The 17,010-nt window shown below is 39.3% G+C and overlaps 1 protein-coding gene across 3 annotated transcripts in view; it reads right to left on the bottom strand.

Annotated features, from left to right (window-relative positions):
- Window positions 1-17,010, bottom strand: part of LOC145992317 (kinesin-like protein KIF28) — an 81,855-nt gene that overhangs the window by 18,439 nt on the left and 46,406 nt on the right. For all 3 annotated transcript variants that reach the window (XM_083128703.1, XM_083128700.1, XM_083128709.1), the window contains 5 exons: window positions 16,407-16,626; window positions 14,388-14,589; window positions 12,058-12,118; window positions 10,352-10,525; window positions 9,400-9,533 (listed from right to left, as the gene is read on the bottom strand). In XM_083128703.1, the coding sequence (XP_082984829.1) occupies window positions 9,400-9,533; window positions 10,352-10,525; window positions 12,058-12,118; window positions 14,388-14,589; window positions 16,407-16,626 (791 nt within the window). The remainder of the gene's footprint in view (window positions 1-9,399; window positions 9,534-10,351; window positions 10,526-12,057; window positions 12,119-14,387; window positions 14,590-16,406; window positions 16,627-17,010) is intronic.

Here is a 17,010-nt window from a genome sequence, read left to right as displayed (position 1 = left end):
GCTGCTTGTTGTTTGATTCTCACTACGAATTGAGTAACTGATTCTCCTTGAGACTGAATACATTTTCGAAACTTGAACCTTTCTGTAAACTTGTTGGTTTTGGGCCTGAAGTGCTGAACCATTTTGTCGTGAATGACAGCATATGATAGATTATGGGGCATTTCAGGAGCCGTAATATTGCGAAGTACATTGAAAGCCTTAGGTCCAATGACTGCTAATAAAACTGCTGCCTTTCTTTCATTTGCCACATTCTGAGCGAGACAGAGTTGATCAAAACGCATGAAATAATTTTCGATAGCTTCACTTTCTTCAACAAATTCGCTGAATGTAATGTTGAGAGCCATGCTGTTGAAACTTCAAATTACATTAACTGATATAAATCACTGGCAGGTATGAAAGTTATGATGTGTAACTGAAACTTGCTTTTGTATAAACGTGAACAAAATTAGCAAACTTAAATGTTACCTGTCTTGTTGATTTGCTACATGAAATCTTACTTGTCATAATCCCATGCCGATAAAGTCATAAAGTCATCCTGACGATACGATTAGAATCCTTCAAATCCTGTATTCACTGTCCTCTGCCAATCCTCTGTCCGCAGTGCCAAATTGATAGGTACCAAGTGAAGGACATGGTAATGTGGATTAATTTACGTTGCACAAGATAAAAACCAGAGGGTAAACAATTAACATATTTAATAGAAACTGGACGTTATGGCCGAAACATTCAAATACATTGAAACCATGATATAGAAAGCATTACACAGAATACATCTGCTTATGATTCCTCTTCTTCTGGCCGTGAAGACCATACCTTGTAGCCATACACTTAATACCTGGACCGTATCACTAAGCAATTAGTTCTTTCATGTCACACATTTGCTATTGTATTAATAATAAGAAAATAGTAATAATGTAGACCAGCATGCTAAGCCCCTGAGTGTAAGTTCTGATTCAGTCTGGATTGTTTCAATACTTTTCAGCAATTCTTCCATTCTCATGCCTATATTCTGAAGGTTTAAAAATAAAAGCTATTATTTATTTATTTTACCTGAAGTTTCAGATACAGTACTGAATGACCATTTTATACTGAAACAGTAACAGCAGGAAAACAACAATAACAACAACACAATAGAGTATAAGATGGCACAGAAGAAAATTAAAATTACACACACATTGTTTGTTAAAAATTTTCTGAAACTGTGCTCTGGCAAGAATATGTGAACATTTGGAGTCAGGTTATTATATGAACGAGGAAGCCTGTGGAAAAGAGACTTCTGTAGAAGGGAGAGCCTTGTAGGAATCTGGAAGAGCTTTACGTTGCGGGTGGCCGTGTGGAGACTCGTAGATGATATTTGCTGATCATAAATTCGGATTTAATTTTGCCATTCATGATTTTATTCACAATTTTCATGTCTGCTAATTTGCGACGAGTGAGTGGTGGTTCGATATTCAAGACAGACATAATATCTGTTTTATGAAGGTAACTCAGAGAATGTATTCTATGGTGAGGAAAAAGTTGGACAGAATCAATCATGGAGAGATTAGTTTTTGAAGCCATGGTCCAAATAGGAGAGCAGATTTCAAGAATAGGACAGATGAGGTACTTAAAAAATATGCTAATGGATGATTGATGTTGCATTTCAATGAATCTGTACAGAAGACCAAGAAGTATAGCTCTTTCAGTAGTGTTCGTAATTACTTACGTGAAATTTAGAAGATTTCGTACTTCCGCGTTGCACAATTTAATGGTTCAATCCTATTAATTTCGAAGATCCACTGTCTTCATTCACAAAAGGGTACGGCGTTTGAAGCGGAGATGGTACCGCGTCACTACATTGTTTGTTCCCGGGCGGCGGTGGTTGCGATTTTTCCCGTTCGTCAGCACTGGCGCGCGCATCTTGGTTTGTGTCGTCTGCTTCCTGTTGTCCGGTGGTGTTGTCAGTTGGGGGTTGGGGGGCTGGGCAGCGTTGCTCTGTAATGTGCCGTTCCTCTTCCCCGCGTGGCTGGAGGGGGGTCGAGTATGTGCATAGCATCTTTTCTTTTTCAGGTCGGGGATCTTTCTGAGGACAGGGTGCCAAGTTGGGTGTGCTTGCCCATTGTCCAGGTTTAGTGCTGGTTTCTGCTGGATGATGGCATGGGTTTCTTTGATGGTGTTTTCTATGACAGAGCCAGTTGGGTGAAGTATGGATATGGAGGAGATGGTGTGGTTAGTGGAGTGGAGGTGTTGGGAGAGGCCTGATTTAGGTGTGTCGTTTCTGGCATCTTTTACATGTTCGTTAATCCGTTCTTGGACGGTGCGGATGGTTCTGCCAATGTAGGTGTTGTGGCATTGGCATGTGGTCTTGTAGACACCGGGGGATGCAAGTTTGGGTAGGTAGTATCTCTTGAAGTTGGGTAGTGCCCTTCCGATTTGGGATATGGGTTTGTGTGCTACTCGGATGTTGAAGGGTTTGAGGGCCTTGGCAAATTTTCCAGATGTGGTGGGGTGGTAGGGAAAGGCGATCCATTTGGGTTTAGGATTTTGGTTCGGGTTATCTCTGTTTCTTGGGTGTCTGAACTGGGCTTCTGTTTTTGCGCACCACATGGATAGTTGGCGCTCGGTGTAACCGTTGTTTAGGCCTATTTCCGTTACGCACGCTATTTCATCTTGCAGGTCATCTTCTGTGCAGCTGTGTGTGAATGCTCTTCTGTAAAAGTTCATCCATACTCCAGCTTTCTGTTTTGGTGGGTGGTTGGATTTTGCATGGATATACTGGGTGCCCGAACCTGGTTTCCTGTATACGGATGTGACGAACTTGTCTTGGAGTCGTCGGATGCTGAGGTCGAGAAAGTTGAGGTGGCCATTTTGTTCCCTTTCAACGGTGAAGTTTATGTTGGGACGTATGTTATTGAGGGCAGTTAGGAGATGGGTTAGGTCCTCTTCCTGTTTGTAAATGACTATGGTGTCATCGGCATATCTTTTGTATCTTATATGAGCAAACTCTGGTTGGGTGAGAATTGACTTCTCGGCCACATGCAGCACTATGTTGGATAGGGGTGCGGAAAGGGGGTTGCCCATCGCTAGGCCCCCTGTCTGGTGGAAGAAACTGTCCTCGAACTGGAAATAGTTGTGGGTGAGGCAGGCTTGTAGAAGGTTGCATATTTCGTCAGTTACAAATGGAGGCGTGCTATTGCTGAGTAGCCATGTTCTGGTGGAGTCAAGTGCAAGGCTGATCGGAATGGAGGAGTACATGTCCACTACGTCAATGCTGGCTAGTTTGCAGTTGTCGGCTTTGACAAAAGAGGTGACAAATTCTTTTGCTTCGAGGCTGTTTTTTAGGCAGTAGGTGAGTTTGTCATTGTGGGCGGTCAGTTTTTGGAGGAGCCATTTGGTCAGGTGGACACTTGGTTGGTTGAAGCCGGCCACTATGATTCTCAAGGGGGTTCCTGGTTTGTGAGTTTTTCGTATGCCATATGCACAGGGAAGGCTGGGGTGGGTGTTCCTTAGTTTCTTCTTTTCACTATCTTGAAGGAGGGCGCAGTTATCTATGGCTCGGCGGATTGCTGTATTGTATCTGCTTGTGGGGTCACGTTTCAGCTTTTTGTAGCCATCAGAGTTTAGTTTTGCTTGCATTTTGTCACTGTATTGGCCTTTTCCCATTATGACGTATTGGTTACCCTTGTCCGATTTTATGCACCAACATTTGTTGTCCTGTAGCCACTTTCGGAATTCCTGTGTTGTGTTCCTTAGTTTATTGTGCACTGTGGGTTTATGTTTGCTAGTAGGTTGGGCGTGTTGGCGGAGGATGATGGAAGCACAGGTAAGGCGTACACACTCGGCATCTTGGTTAGTTTTCGTTGCAAACGCTGTTTTCTCGGCAGAGCAGATTAAGTCTAGGGAGGGGGGGGAGTCATTTAGGAGGTTGAATTTGAGGCCGTGTTGGAGGAGGGAGTGGAATTCTGTCGGCACGGTGAGGTTGGTGAGGTTGATTATGGTGCTGGCGGGGGTGCTGTGATTCACTGGTGTGGTGGTGAGGGCCGGAGGTTGGGCACCAAGGGTTTGCAGTTTCTGTGTTAGGATCGCTGTTTTCTTGTTTTGCGATGTTTTTAGCATGAAGTCGATGTTTTGCTGGGCTTTTTTCCAGTTGTCGGGGTTGATTCTCGGTTGTATGTAGTCACGGAGGGAAGCACATGTTTTTTGAAGTGATGCTATTTCACGATATTTATCACTGATCACTGCACTCATTGCCCGTTTTTCGGCACATCATCCAGCAGAAACCAGCACTAAACCTGGACAATGGGCAAGCACACCCAACTTGGCACCCTGTCCTCAGAAAGATCCCCGACCTGAAAAAGAAAAGATGCTATGCACATACTCGACCCCCCTCCAGCCACGCGGGGAAGAGGAACGGCACATTACCGAGCAACGCTGCCCAGCCCCCCAACCCCCAACTGACAACACCACCGGACAACAGGAAGCAGACGACACAAACCAAGATGCGCGCGCCAGTGCTGCCGAACGGGAAAAATCGCAACCACCGCCGCCCGGGAACAAACAATGTAGTGACGCGGTACCATCTCCGCTTCAAACGCCGTACCCTTTTGTGAATGAAGACAGTGGATCTTCGAAATTAATAGGATTGAACCATTAAATTGTGCAACGCGGAAGTACGAAATCTTCTAAATTTCACGTAAGTAATTTTAAACCGCGTTTACCGCAACCACCATGTGTTCGTAATGTGCTCATTGAAGTTTAGGTTTTCGTCGATGATAACTCCCAAGATCTTTTTGAGAGGAATCTTTTTTGATGGGGTTGTTTTCAAGAGAATAAACAGAATTGAATTAGTTCTTTATTATGGAAATGTTGAGGCAGGAGCATTTCTGGGGTTTCAATTCAAGTTTCCACACAAGTTATTCTGTAAGAGCTTGCTGTAAGATTAAAGAATCGTGTTCTGATATATATGCTTACAGGCTGAAACCAAGTGTTAGGTAGTAATCAAAATCTAATTATTGATAACAACTCGTTTGAACCAGTTTCCAAATTCAAGTACTTAGGAGTAATACTAACAAATGAAAATTATATTAAAGAGGAAATAAAAAGTAGGCTTAATTCAGGAAATGCATGTTACTTTTCTCTTCATAAATTTTTGTCTTCTCGTTTAATATCTAAGAAACTAAAAGTTAAAATATACAAAACAGTAATTTTTCCTGGGTGTGAAACTTGGTCCCTTACATTGAAAGAGGAACATAAATTGAGAGTATTTGAAAATAAGATCCTTAGAAAAATATTTGGACCTAAAAGGATGAGGAGACAGGTAAGTGGAGAAGGTTACATAATTTAGAACTACATAATTTATATTCATGTCCAGATATTATTAGAATGATTAAATCAAGAAGACTTAAGTGGGCAGGCCATGTGGCATGAATGGGAGAGGAAAGAAGAGTTTACAGGATTGTTGTTGGGAAACCTGATGGTAAGAGACCTGGAGGAAAGCAAAGACAAAGATGAAGGGATAACGTTGAGATGGACCTTGTAACGACCCTGCGTGGTCGCCACATTTAACGACCCTGCCCAGTCGCAATATTATATTTTGTTAAGAAGGTTTGGATAAAGAATGCAGGCTAAATGTCCCTGTGAGGCGTACACTTTTAGTTTAAATGTGTTAACGGATCCACCTCTACGTTTATTAGTTTCACTTATTATTTGACCCTGCGTGGTCGCTGTATTCTGTAAACGCTTACGGATCCACCTCTACGTTTATTAGCTTCGACCCCACATGGTCACTGTATTCGGTGAATGTTATCATTTATTGTCGTTTATACTGTTCAATTCGTTGAAGAGTCCTGCGAGGCTCAATATCAATTGTATTGTCTGAATGCACACAGTTTTAGTTTATATTGACACGTGCAACTAGTGATTTTCCCACTAGAGTTTTCTTAATGTCACTTCTTGGATGTTGCTCAGTACGAAGGTTGCAATTTGTAAAAAAATGAGTTAGCAACGCGTACTTGTAGTTAACATTTTCACCACCCATGCGCCACCGCGAGTATAAAGCCATCGCAGCGAGGCCCGCAGTTCAGTTGGCTTTCAGGTCGGCTCACGATAAGATCTCTCTTACCAACGGACCTGGAAGAAGGATAACTCTGCTCTTGCGAGAGTCCAAGCATCCTAAGGAAGGAAGGAAGTTGCATTCCGCTCTTGCGAGAGGCCAAGCACCCAAGAGAAGCCACACTCCGCTTTCCAGCGAGAGAGGTTGAACTCTGCCTTTGGCAAGAGAACCCACTCCACTTTCGAGTGAGAGATACCCCACTCCGCTTATTGGCGAGAGAGAACAACTCCACTTTAGAGTGAGAGGACCCACTCCGCTTGCTGCGAGAGGTTTCCTTCCCCTATCAACCTGCGGTACCCCACCAGGGTAGTGTGGCGTTGGGTTTCCAGACAACCTACTCTCTCAGGGGAATCCGTGACGACTGCGGCGACCAGGCCCTAACTACAATTAGGTCCCCAATACTCCCCATTGGCGCCTCACTGCGAGGAATGAATTAGATGTTCCCTGCTCCCCCCTTATCTCTTTGAGTCTAAAGGTGGTACTGGTAAACGCATGTGAGTGGTAAGGGTAAAGGTAAAGACACGTGTGTAAGTGTGCTAACAGACATCCTTGTGATAGGATTATAATAAACTGTTACATCTATATATAAACCTGGTTTAGTCTTTCTTTACACCTAGCAAGCCCTGAGATATTTCTGAGTCTTTGTACTACGACTGAATCAGTTAGCACATATGGGTAAACTTTTGCCGACCACCCAACTGCAGTTTTTAGCATGTTGAACGCAGCCAGTACCAGTACTCCTGCGCCATGGTACTGAGCACTGCGTGGGTGGACGTTGCAACCTAAAGGAAATTGGTAAGGATGGAAAAGAGTATATAGTTATTGCTCAGGATGGAAGGCCTGTGTTGCTGCAGCCATGAACCTTCGGGTTTAAGAAGGCTAGAGAGTTAGTTTGTTAGTTAGTTCTCTGATTAAATTTGTTTGAATAGTTTACAGTCACCAGCAAACAGAAGTGCATTTATAGGAAGAGAAGAGAAGTCTGTCAGGGAGATCATCCATGTAAAGAAGGAACAAAAGTGGGCCTAAGATGCTCCCTTTGGGGAATCCAGACAAACAGGAAGAGAGCTGGGACCAGGAAGGATAACATGTTGCTCTCGTGCACACAAGGTAGTCTTGTAGTAAGGATAGAAATTTCCCATGGATGTTAAATCTGGATTGTAATTTATGAAGGATATTGTGATTAATTTTATCGATGACTAAGAACAACTTTAACAATTTGGAATAAAAGAAAAAGTGGAATCATTGTATATATGAGTCAAGTCACAGTGATACAATATTTGAGTGTTCTTTTTTTTTCACAATCAACACTATAGCATCAGTTGCATGAGAAAAGTTATTTGAGTTGGTACATTTACTCCAAATACAACAACCACATTTACTGTATTGGCCCGAATATAAGCAACCCCCGCATATAAGGAGCGAAAGGAAAAATAAGATGATACCCAAATATAAGCCGAGGGAAGAAAAGAAAATACCGATAACCATGGCAGATTCAGGGAAATATAATTATGTAGGTACATATTTTATTTTACCATAAATAGAGTACATACAAAATAAATTATCATTATTGAAAAATTAAGGTTACAATTGTGTGCTATACCTACTTCAAAGGTACCTTTCTGTTAACAACAATGCTCTTGTTCCAGTTAGAAACAACAATGCTATTGTTGGATAACATTATGGCATCTACAATGTGGCCAGTTTCTTCAATGATTTGACGAAATTCTTATAATTTTTATAAGGTTGCGAATATAAGATGCATCCTAATTTTTCACAATTGAAATTTGGATAAAATGTGTGGCATATATTTGGGCCAGTAAGGTATTGTACTTATACCCAGTGCTCAAAGTGAGAGGGATGTAGGATGATAGTATCCCACAAAGGTAGAAAAAGAATTGCAAAGCATCCCCCAGCTGTCTCACTCTCACCATGTTAAACCTTAGGAGCATCCCCTCCAGCTAGCTACAAGGCTCAACCAAACATCCTCCGAGCTAAGAAGATCCACTGCTTATCCTAGAGTAGATCTGAAGAGAGGATGAGTGAAAGTTCCCACTCCGGTGGTTCCTACACTCCTTCTGGTAGTACATTTTTAACCCTTGCGAGTTGGGTTGGTAATATCTAGGGACATGCATATTTCATTTTTGACAAAAAAACGAAATTTGAAAAAACACATTGTAGTGTTAATTTTTCATGTTTTTGAAAGGTGTGAGATGCATTTTATGACCATGTTTTGTCACGAAATAATGCGAAATGAACTGAAGAAAGTGAAATTAACTCTTCAACACAAAATTCAAGGTTTATTCACCGACGCGACACCTTCTGAGGTCTGAATTATCCTCAGAGTTATGCAATTCCAGGAAAATTTATTAATTCTGCTGTTAATATTGGAGAAGCAAAAATGGACTCCTTTACACTAAACTTAATACTCTGATAACTACATAAATGTGCTATTAGAAGTGAAATGTTAATTCTGTGGAATAAGTGTAGTTTTTAAATCAAATTTAGGATTATATTCACAATTTTAAAAACAAAATGTCTTTTTATATACCACTTTTCATACAATTTTTCACCGCTCTAACACCGATATTTTATTTTGTTTACCGCTTCTTTTGAACCCGAAATTGACTCAGTTTTTGTACCGAAATTTTGTTTTTTTTATTTACCAAAAATATGTGCCTCTAGCAATATCCCATTGCTTGTAAATAAATTAATCCTTTCCACAAATGGAAATTTATCAAATACCACACTTCTTACACCTGGGCCACGCTAGGCTGCTGGTTGTGTTACTAACATCATTATAACACCATTAAGCCTTGTTTCCATGATATAAAAAAACTCAATATGCTGACCTAAGCAGAAATTTATTTTAATTTAAAACATAAACTAAACGTAACGTTTCAACCTTCAAGCAAGGTCTTCTTCACCAAGTACAAAAAAACAACAATACTATTGTTGTACTTGGTATAGAGTCTGAAGACCTTGCTTGAAGGTTGAAACATTAAGTTTAGTTTATGTTTTATAATAAAATAAATTACTGCCTTGGTCAGCATATTGAGTTTTTCCTAACATCATTGTGTGAACAGAAATTCCCTGCTCTTTCTAAAACAGATCCTAGCTCCAATGCCCAGTGGAGGCACACAGTGGTTCGAACCCCAGTTTAAACTGTAGGTTGAGTCCTGATTAGCCTTTTTGTACATAAGGTCGACTTAACTCAAACTAACTGGTGTTTAATTTGCCAATGACCAAGGATAATGAATGTAGTGGATGTCCAAGAATATAGATTCACCCATTTCTAATTTTCATCTTACCTTTTGGCCCTGTTCCATCTTTGCTATCATTACTTTCTCTTCATGCGAGAGTTGGATTTCTTCAATTTCTTTCTCATTTTCATGCATTCGTGCCTGTAGTTCTTCTGGTAATCTTTTCTTCAGTTCTTCAATTTCTGTAAAGCAAGGTAGAATTTTCAGTCGTTAATGTGCCTGCTAGCAATTAGAGTGAAAAGCATCTACATTTAAGAATTTTCTGTTACTGAGAACAGTGTTGAATCCAGATACTTTCCTCCGGGGGTGGGGTATGAAACTTCCTGGGGAGGGGGCGGTCATATGCAAGGAATTATAATACTAATAAAAACAATGCTAATATTTTTGAATTGCCCCTTATCTCTTATATGTAGTTAAATTAAGTGTAAACTTCGATAAAACTGCACAAGCAAACTGTTGGCTGACTAACAGTTAAAATACATAGTTGTAAGAAGTTGGCATTTGTTACAACAATAGAAGCTTACATTACACCAGCCCTGTTGATCTACATGTGTCCATTGTTGAGTTTGAATTAAATGGAATTTTATTACATATCACTAGTTAGTAGAAAACTGACGATAATTTAAATTCGTTCATTATTTTGATTTAATTATAAAGAGGACTGTAATAGCTCTTATTATTACAAAAAAAAGCCAGAAAAAGTATGTTCTGCATTAAATTATTGTGATTGAAAAAAGCCAAAGTGAATATGGTGGCCAAATTTCTTAGCTATTGTCTGAATGCTCTGCCAGGTTATTGAAATTTTCAGGGGGGGGTTGAATTTCCAGGAAAGGATTCCTCCCCGGCCCACCACCTGAATTCATCACTGAATGAGAATGAAAATGTAACACGAATAAAGATAGATAGAGATAGAGATAGAGAGAGAGATAGAGAGAGAGATAGAGATAGAGATAGAGATAGAGATAGAGAGAGAGAGAGAGAGAGAGAGAGACGTATTTACCATGAATACTTAGCCGTTCTTTTCCACCAATTTCCTTCAGAAGTCCCATGTCTACTTCTCCAGATACAAGGGCTTTCTTTAATCTCTCGTTTTCTAGTGTTAACTCTCGGATTAACTTTTCGGTTGGATCCTCATTAACCATAGCTTGTGTCTTGATTTGCTTCGCTCTGTCAGCTGGAATGAGAATGTCGAATGCAACCATATGTTAGTTTTTGAATTAGCTTTTTGATGGCAGGATTAACTTGTAGTTAGGGTGGCCATACATTCAGTCCCGTTTCAGAGGTGTGTCCCGGTTATCTCATCCACTGATTAAAAAGCCACTATTTGTCCCATTTTATAAAAGTCTAGGAGTTATCTTGAAAACCAAGTTTAAATTTGACACACATTTCATGCTAAAAAGATGTATTGTTTTGTTTGTCTTACAACAAGAATTTAAAGTTGACTTGACACAAACTCAAAAGAAAAATCTAGAGTTGTGTGTGTGATATGTGGGGTAAGGTTTTCTGGGAAATTTATAAACTGTTGATGAAGAATAAAGCTGCTCTCCATAAGATTGGTTATTCTGATAAATACTTCTGGCATTACTCACCTTCAGCTAAGGCCTAACATCAAAGGTTGTTCAGAAAGGATGAGAAAGACATACCGAGATTATAATAATTAATACATTTGGACATTGGGATATCATATTTCATTTGTTGTTTATGATGTATCATTTATGTGATCCATGCTTTAAATAATAATAATACATTAATAATAACAATAATTTTATAATTAGGCCTAACAGATTTTTCAGGAGAGAGGGTAGGGTAAACTGATCTCCTTGGGATGTCCCGTTTTTGGGTCAAAATATTATGGTCACCCTACTTGTAGTATTATATGGATGTGAACCTGGGTCCATTACATTAAAAATGAACATAAAATAAGGGTATTTTTGAAAATAAAACCCTAAGGAAAGTATTTGGACCTATGGCACTGTAAAAATGTTAATTCAAGTAAACATAATATTGAAATATTCTTAAAAATCAAATAGGATTTGAGGTAGTGAGGATGAATTATATGTTACGGACAAGAACCAATCAATCATTTTCATGCTTAATTCAACTTCATCTAGTAATAATAATACTCATCTCAGTGCCAATTCATATATGAGGAAGACATTTTCAATAAGCAAATATATTCTTTGCTTGCATAAACGTACTGATGATGACATTTATTGCATTATTGTAATGCTTAATGATGAATAAACATATTGCTATTGATATAGGGATTCAGCTCGATGCTTTCTTTTTACTCTATAAAGAAAAATGCCAGAACCTAGGGGAGGTTTCTGAGTAAGCTCAAAAGATTCTCAGATCCAACTTGTTTCTGAGCCTGTGCTCTGAAAAATGTTTCAGATACCCAAACTCTGTTTCAGCAATGATTAAAGTTATGGTCACAAACTGAAGGTACGAAATTGAATAGTTAACATGCCATGGAACTAATGTGCTCATGTTGAAATTCACTAAGTATAAATCATATTTCTACTTGACTGTGACTGTGAATTTAATTCCCTTGTAAAATAAATACTTTTACATGTGAAGTTTTCTTTTATTTCATATATTTCCCCCAGACATCATGCACTTCAGTGTTAGGGAAGTGCTGAATGTCACTAAAACTCATGAATTAAGTATAAAACACCGAAATGCACCATGGAAAATTTTACTCACCATATCTCAAGGTAGAAAGAGATTCATCATAATTAACATCCGCAGGACTAACAGCTGCTATCTGTGGGAGACAAATGAGGGGTTCAGAGTACAGCTGGTGTAACAACACTTTTCATGAAAATGGATTTACATGTATAACTTATAACTGTGAAGTGTCAATATTTCAGTGCTAGAAGTATCTCCTAAGTTTCAAATTCTTGCTCATAGAGGCACCACTATATTTGTGTTCCAATCGCTAAACATAGGACTAAGTTATCTAAATGTGCCATTTTCTCAAAACTGTCTTGAATCTTGAATGGAGTTACGTCACTTGTGCTATCAACCCCTCAAATCTAAGATGGATACAACATTATAGACTTCAACATATTTGAATGAAATTTGTAAGGTATCATCAGTTATATAATTAAATAAACTATGTTTAGAAATATGAATATTTTTCTGTATGAGATGAATGATTCTTATATATCATTTCAAGAGTCTTGTTTATGACATAAATTATTCATAATGCATACACGACCAAGAATTTCCTGAAAGGCAAAGTGTATCTAAATCAATTGAAGGGCTCGGGTGTAAAACATGGTAAGTAACATTTTGGTAATTTTTTAGTTACAAATTAAAATGTTCCATCCTTCAATTTTTGAGTGAAATTGCCATGTCATACAATTTGCATTGGACTCAGTAAAGCCTTGCAAAATTTGGTCAACACAACGCAAAAACAATTTATCTACAGTATAGCTTCTAATAACCTTTCTTCTTAATGAACTCAGAAATGACCAAAATGTCACTTAGCATGCTTTACACCTGAGTCCTTCAAATGTAATATGAAGTTACAGTACTCGGAATAGATATAAATTTATATATAGTGATGAAGGAATTGGGAGCATAAAGATAGAAACATCAATTTTTCTAAAACATCGCTTTGAAGCTTGCAAGTTGAATGCTCATTCACCCCACATTCCACCGGATACAGAGCCGAGCAACAAGAATTTTCCACTCTCCTCTGCACAGTTAGCAAGGCAACGGCCCTCGCCAGCGGTGAGTGCACCTCCACTGTAAATTTCCATCTGCATCCAGGGATACCCCAGGTGTATAGCTGGAGGTGCAAAGTCCACTAAGTCATGACTCAATTCCAAAGTATAGAATGCCTGGAGATGGTAAATCGATCTCTCACTTCACTCCACAATTACCAGCAAATTGATCAACGAGACGACGACGACGGCCAGTTGAGAGATCGTAACTTTACGAGGTGGCAGCAAGCGAGAAGCCCAAGAAGCAGTCCGGACTATGGAAGATCACTAACCTAAACTCCAACCCGAGTCCAGAGAATCAGCGCTCCATAGAATCAAGCTGCCAAATTTTCCTGGTGCCTCTTATCACCACCAGCGATCTCTCCAGCAGGCACCCGTCTCTAATTCCAACCATCGCAGAAACCTGAAGCGGAGGGAGAGACCTACAGCAAGGGGTGAGTAGCGTTCAACAACACACACTCCCAACAAACCCTCATCAGCTTCATTAAGGGTAGAGGTGGTTAGCTAAGTCAAAACTAAAGACCTATCTTATTTATCTGAGCTACGTCCCGGCGTGATTCGATCCCATACCATACCCGACGTCATGCTACAATAGATTCAATTTGTGGAATATATTGGTCTGAGACAATATTGTCAATGATACCCAATTTAACCTCTTGTTGAACCATAATTTTCACAAACTTTTACATAAATTATACTCTTAGTTTGGATTAGGCAATTATTTACAGATACTATAGGTTGCTAGACCAATGTTTCCCATTTATAATCAATACAAGCATTATCATAGTAAGTGTGTTACTCGTAAACAATATGGAATGAAGTCAAAAAACAAAAGTAAGAATAGCAATGGCGAAGGAAGCCTTCTATAGAAAGAAAAATATTTTCTGTGGATCTATGAACAAAGAACTGAGGAAAATAATAATGAAATGGAGTGGAGCTCTGTATGGTGAGGAACAGCGACTGGAAGCTCTAGAAATGTGATTTTGGAGATGAATGGAACAGGTGAAACGGACAGAAAAAGTGAGAAATGAAAGAGTTGGGGAAAATATATCAATGCTGCAGATAATCATGAAGAGAAAATTAGTTGGTCCACTGGATGAGAAGAAACTGTATCCTAAGATGCTATTGAAGGGGATGGTCAAGAGAAAGAATCCGGGGAAGAAGATACCAAATGCTTGATGACATCAAAATAAATGGGTCCTACGCTGCTAGAAAGAGAAGGGTTGAAGATTGAACAGCATGGAGGTTGCAAGAAATGACCTGCCCCTGGGCAGAAAACAATGAATGAATGAATGAACTCACCATGACAGTTCGGCTGTTGCCACCCAAGGCATGCATGAGAAGCTTTGTGAGCACCGAGTCTCTGTAAGGTACACGTATGTTCCTTCCTTGAGCTCGCTCGGCAAGTGCATGGATGCAGTTTCCGAGACAGGATAGCGATTGATTGATTGCAGCTCCTTCCTTCAATCGTTCGCCTTTTGAACCTGCTTGCTCTACACGCTCACTGAAAATATATAGAAATGCATATTCATTTTCAAACCTTTCAATTTTAAATTAGAAATTATAACTTTTTAAAAGTACTAACTGGCAGTAAGTCACAATGGTTGTTCCTGCTTCATTTATTAACTATCCATTTCGATTTATTTGCTGTAGTTCATGCTGATTTTGAAATCCCGAATGCATAGTGATAACACAGGTTGTTTCATTCACTCTCGGCACCTGATTTTAGCTTATAAAAATCAAACTATTGGTCATAATGTAAAGAAATTTGCTACAGACATACCTTGATGAACGAGAAGCAAGGCGACGTCACAGCGAGTGTTGGAAGTGGTCGCCATTAGGATCAATGCATGCCTGTACATGCCTCTCCATGTTACAGAAGGTAGCCACTAACTCATCAGGAGTCACAGCGTCAATTTCCCGCAGAATGCTGTCTTGCACTTCCATGATAGTCCATGGTTTGTTGCAATAGACCTTTTCTTTTAGCATACCACATAGAGAGAAATCTTGTGGGGTAAGGTCAGGTCAAAGTCCTTTGGAAATGACACAATCTTCAAAGAAGGAAGTGGCATTGGAAGTGTGGCAAATGGCACCATCCTACTGAAAATAGCCATTTCAGAGTTCCTAGTCATCCAACTGGCCAAGAACTCAGACTGAAAGCACACATCGGTACGATTGGCATTTAATACGAGCCGAGGTGCACGTGCATGCCCATGAAAGGACTAGAGAGACTGTAGCGCCATCTCCAATGATGCCGCCATGCTTCTTATACACCAAGGTATGTCTGTAGCAAATTTCATTACATTATGAACAATAGTTTTATTTTTATAATTGAAAATCGGAGGCTGTTTCTTCCTTCTCTTAAATGTACTTTTACTTAAGGGGCACCGAGAGGTTATAACATGCCACGCAATTAAGGGAGAGACGCCTCCGTCCTCCAGGTACATATCTGATTCCTTGCTGCTAAGATGTTTTTGCACCAACTTCAAAATATAAACTGATTTTTTGTTTCCATTCCAATCTTTTCAGATCGATTTGGTTGCTTAGATATATGGTATAACTTCCAATGCCTGTCAATGCAGATCTGGCTGTCAAGTTGGTGGTACTTTTCCACCAGATGAGGCAAGTGATGGAATTCATAAGGTCTGCATTCCAAACTGACGAGAACATCCTGTCTCTTAATATGCCTGTAAAAGTTACAATCCTTGACATTTGGCATGCTAAGTGAGAACATGAGAGACACAGAAGGGCTACGAAAAGACTCAAAACTAGGAAGGGGCTGTGGGAACTGAAACCCCCATGAAACTGGCCAGGTATCTCCTGGTTTTGCATTCTTTTACAAATTTCCCCTGGTGTTTCTTCCTTTCATTGACAGGAGATGCAACATACTATAACTCTTTGACGAGATGGTGGGAGGGGATAAAGCATTCAGTGCATTCTGCCACCAAAGTAGAAATGTAGAATTACTCTGCCATTTTAAATTATGTCCACTTTAAAATCTAATTTTATCTGGGTTGAATCAATTTTATTCCCTTTTGAATAACCCACATGATATAATAATTCTAAGTTGGCATTATCCCAAGTAACTAAAAGTGGTTGGCCCAACATTGGGCCAACCATATAGAAAACTGTTGGGCCAACTACACTGAAAATGGTTGGCCAGTTGGCGCAATGGTTGTGGTTACTTGGGAATAGGCATTTTTCCACATTGCTATGGGTATTGACTTGGATCTAGTAATAATGACAAAGGCTGCAATGTGATATATGATAATCAATAATCCTTAAGCACGTTTTTGTAAATCATTGTACAAAAACACTCACCTTCCAGCTAAATCAACTAAATTCACAGTTGCAGTCTTTGCTGTTTCTTGCCCTTGAACATTTTTACTTCGTTGCGAGAATGTTATTCCAACAATCGTGTGTGCTCTGCTGCTGGTGGCATTCATGTTAGTGGAAGCAACTGTTCGGTTAATTGTGCCCTCGTTCATCCTTTGTTCTATTTCATCATAATTGGTCACCAAGTAAGACTTCAAACCTTCAGCTGAAATGGAAACTTCAAACAATATTAATATATCAAGCAATATAATATTGAAACTTATAATCTAAAATATATATATGCTGAACGTATGTGTAGATATTTCAGAAACTTTAATTGAGAAGCTACTCTATGAAACGACATATGAATTAGCACATGTTTAGTTATTCCCATGTTTATGAAATACAATTACAATACAGATTGTTTAAAAAAAACTGCATAAACTACATGAAAGTGATCTGGTAAATTGTAATCACTATTTACTATGAAATTTTCTCTTCTTGTTAGAATCATAGAATTCTGAAACCAAACTGGATATCAATATACTTCACTGCAAGAAGTTTCTATGAGTTTGCATAGTGACCACTGTAATTATTCGAACATCAGTTA

Source organism: Lepisma saccharinum, chromosome 1 (assembly GCF_977018435.1).
Source record: "Lepisma saccharinum chromosome 1, izLepSacc3.1, whole genome shotgun sequence".
NCBI classification, from domain to species: Eukaryota; Metazoa; Arthropoda; class Insecta; order Zygentoma; family Lepismatidae; genus Lepisma; species Lepisma saccharinum.
The sequence above is the reverse complement of the archived record's forward strand: the minus strand, read 5'-3'. Positions and strand labels throughout refer to the sequence as shown.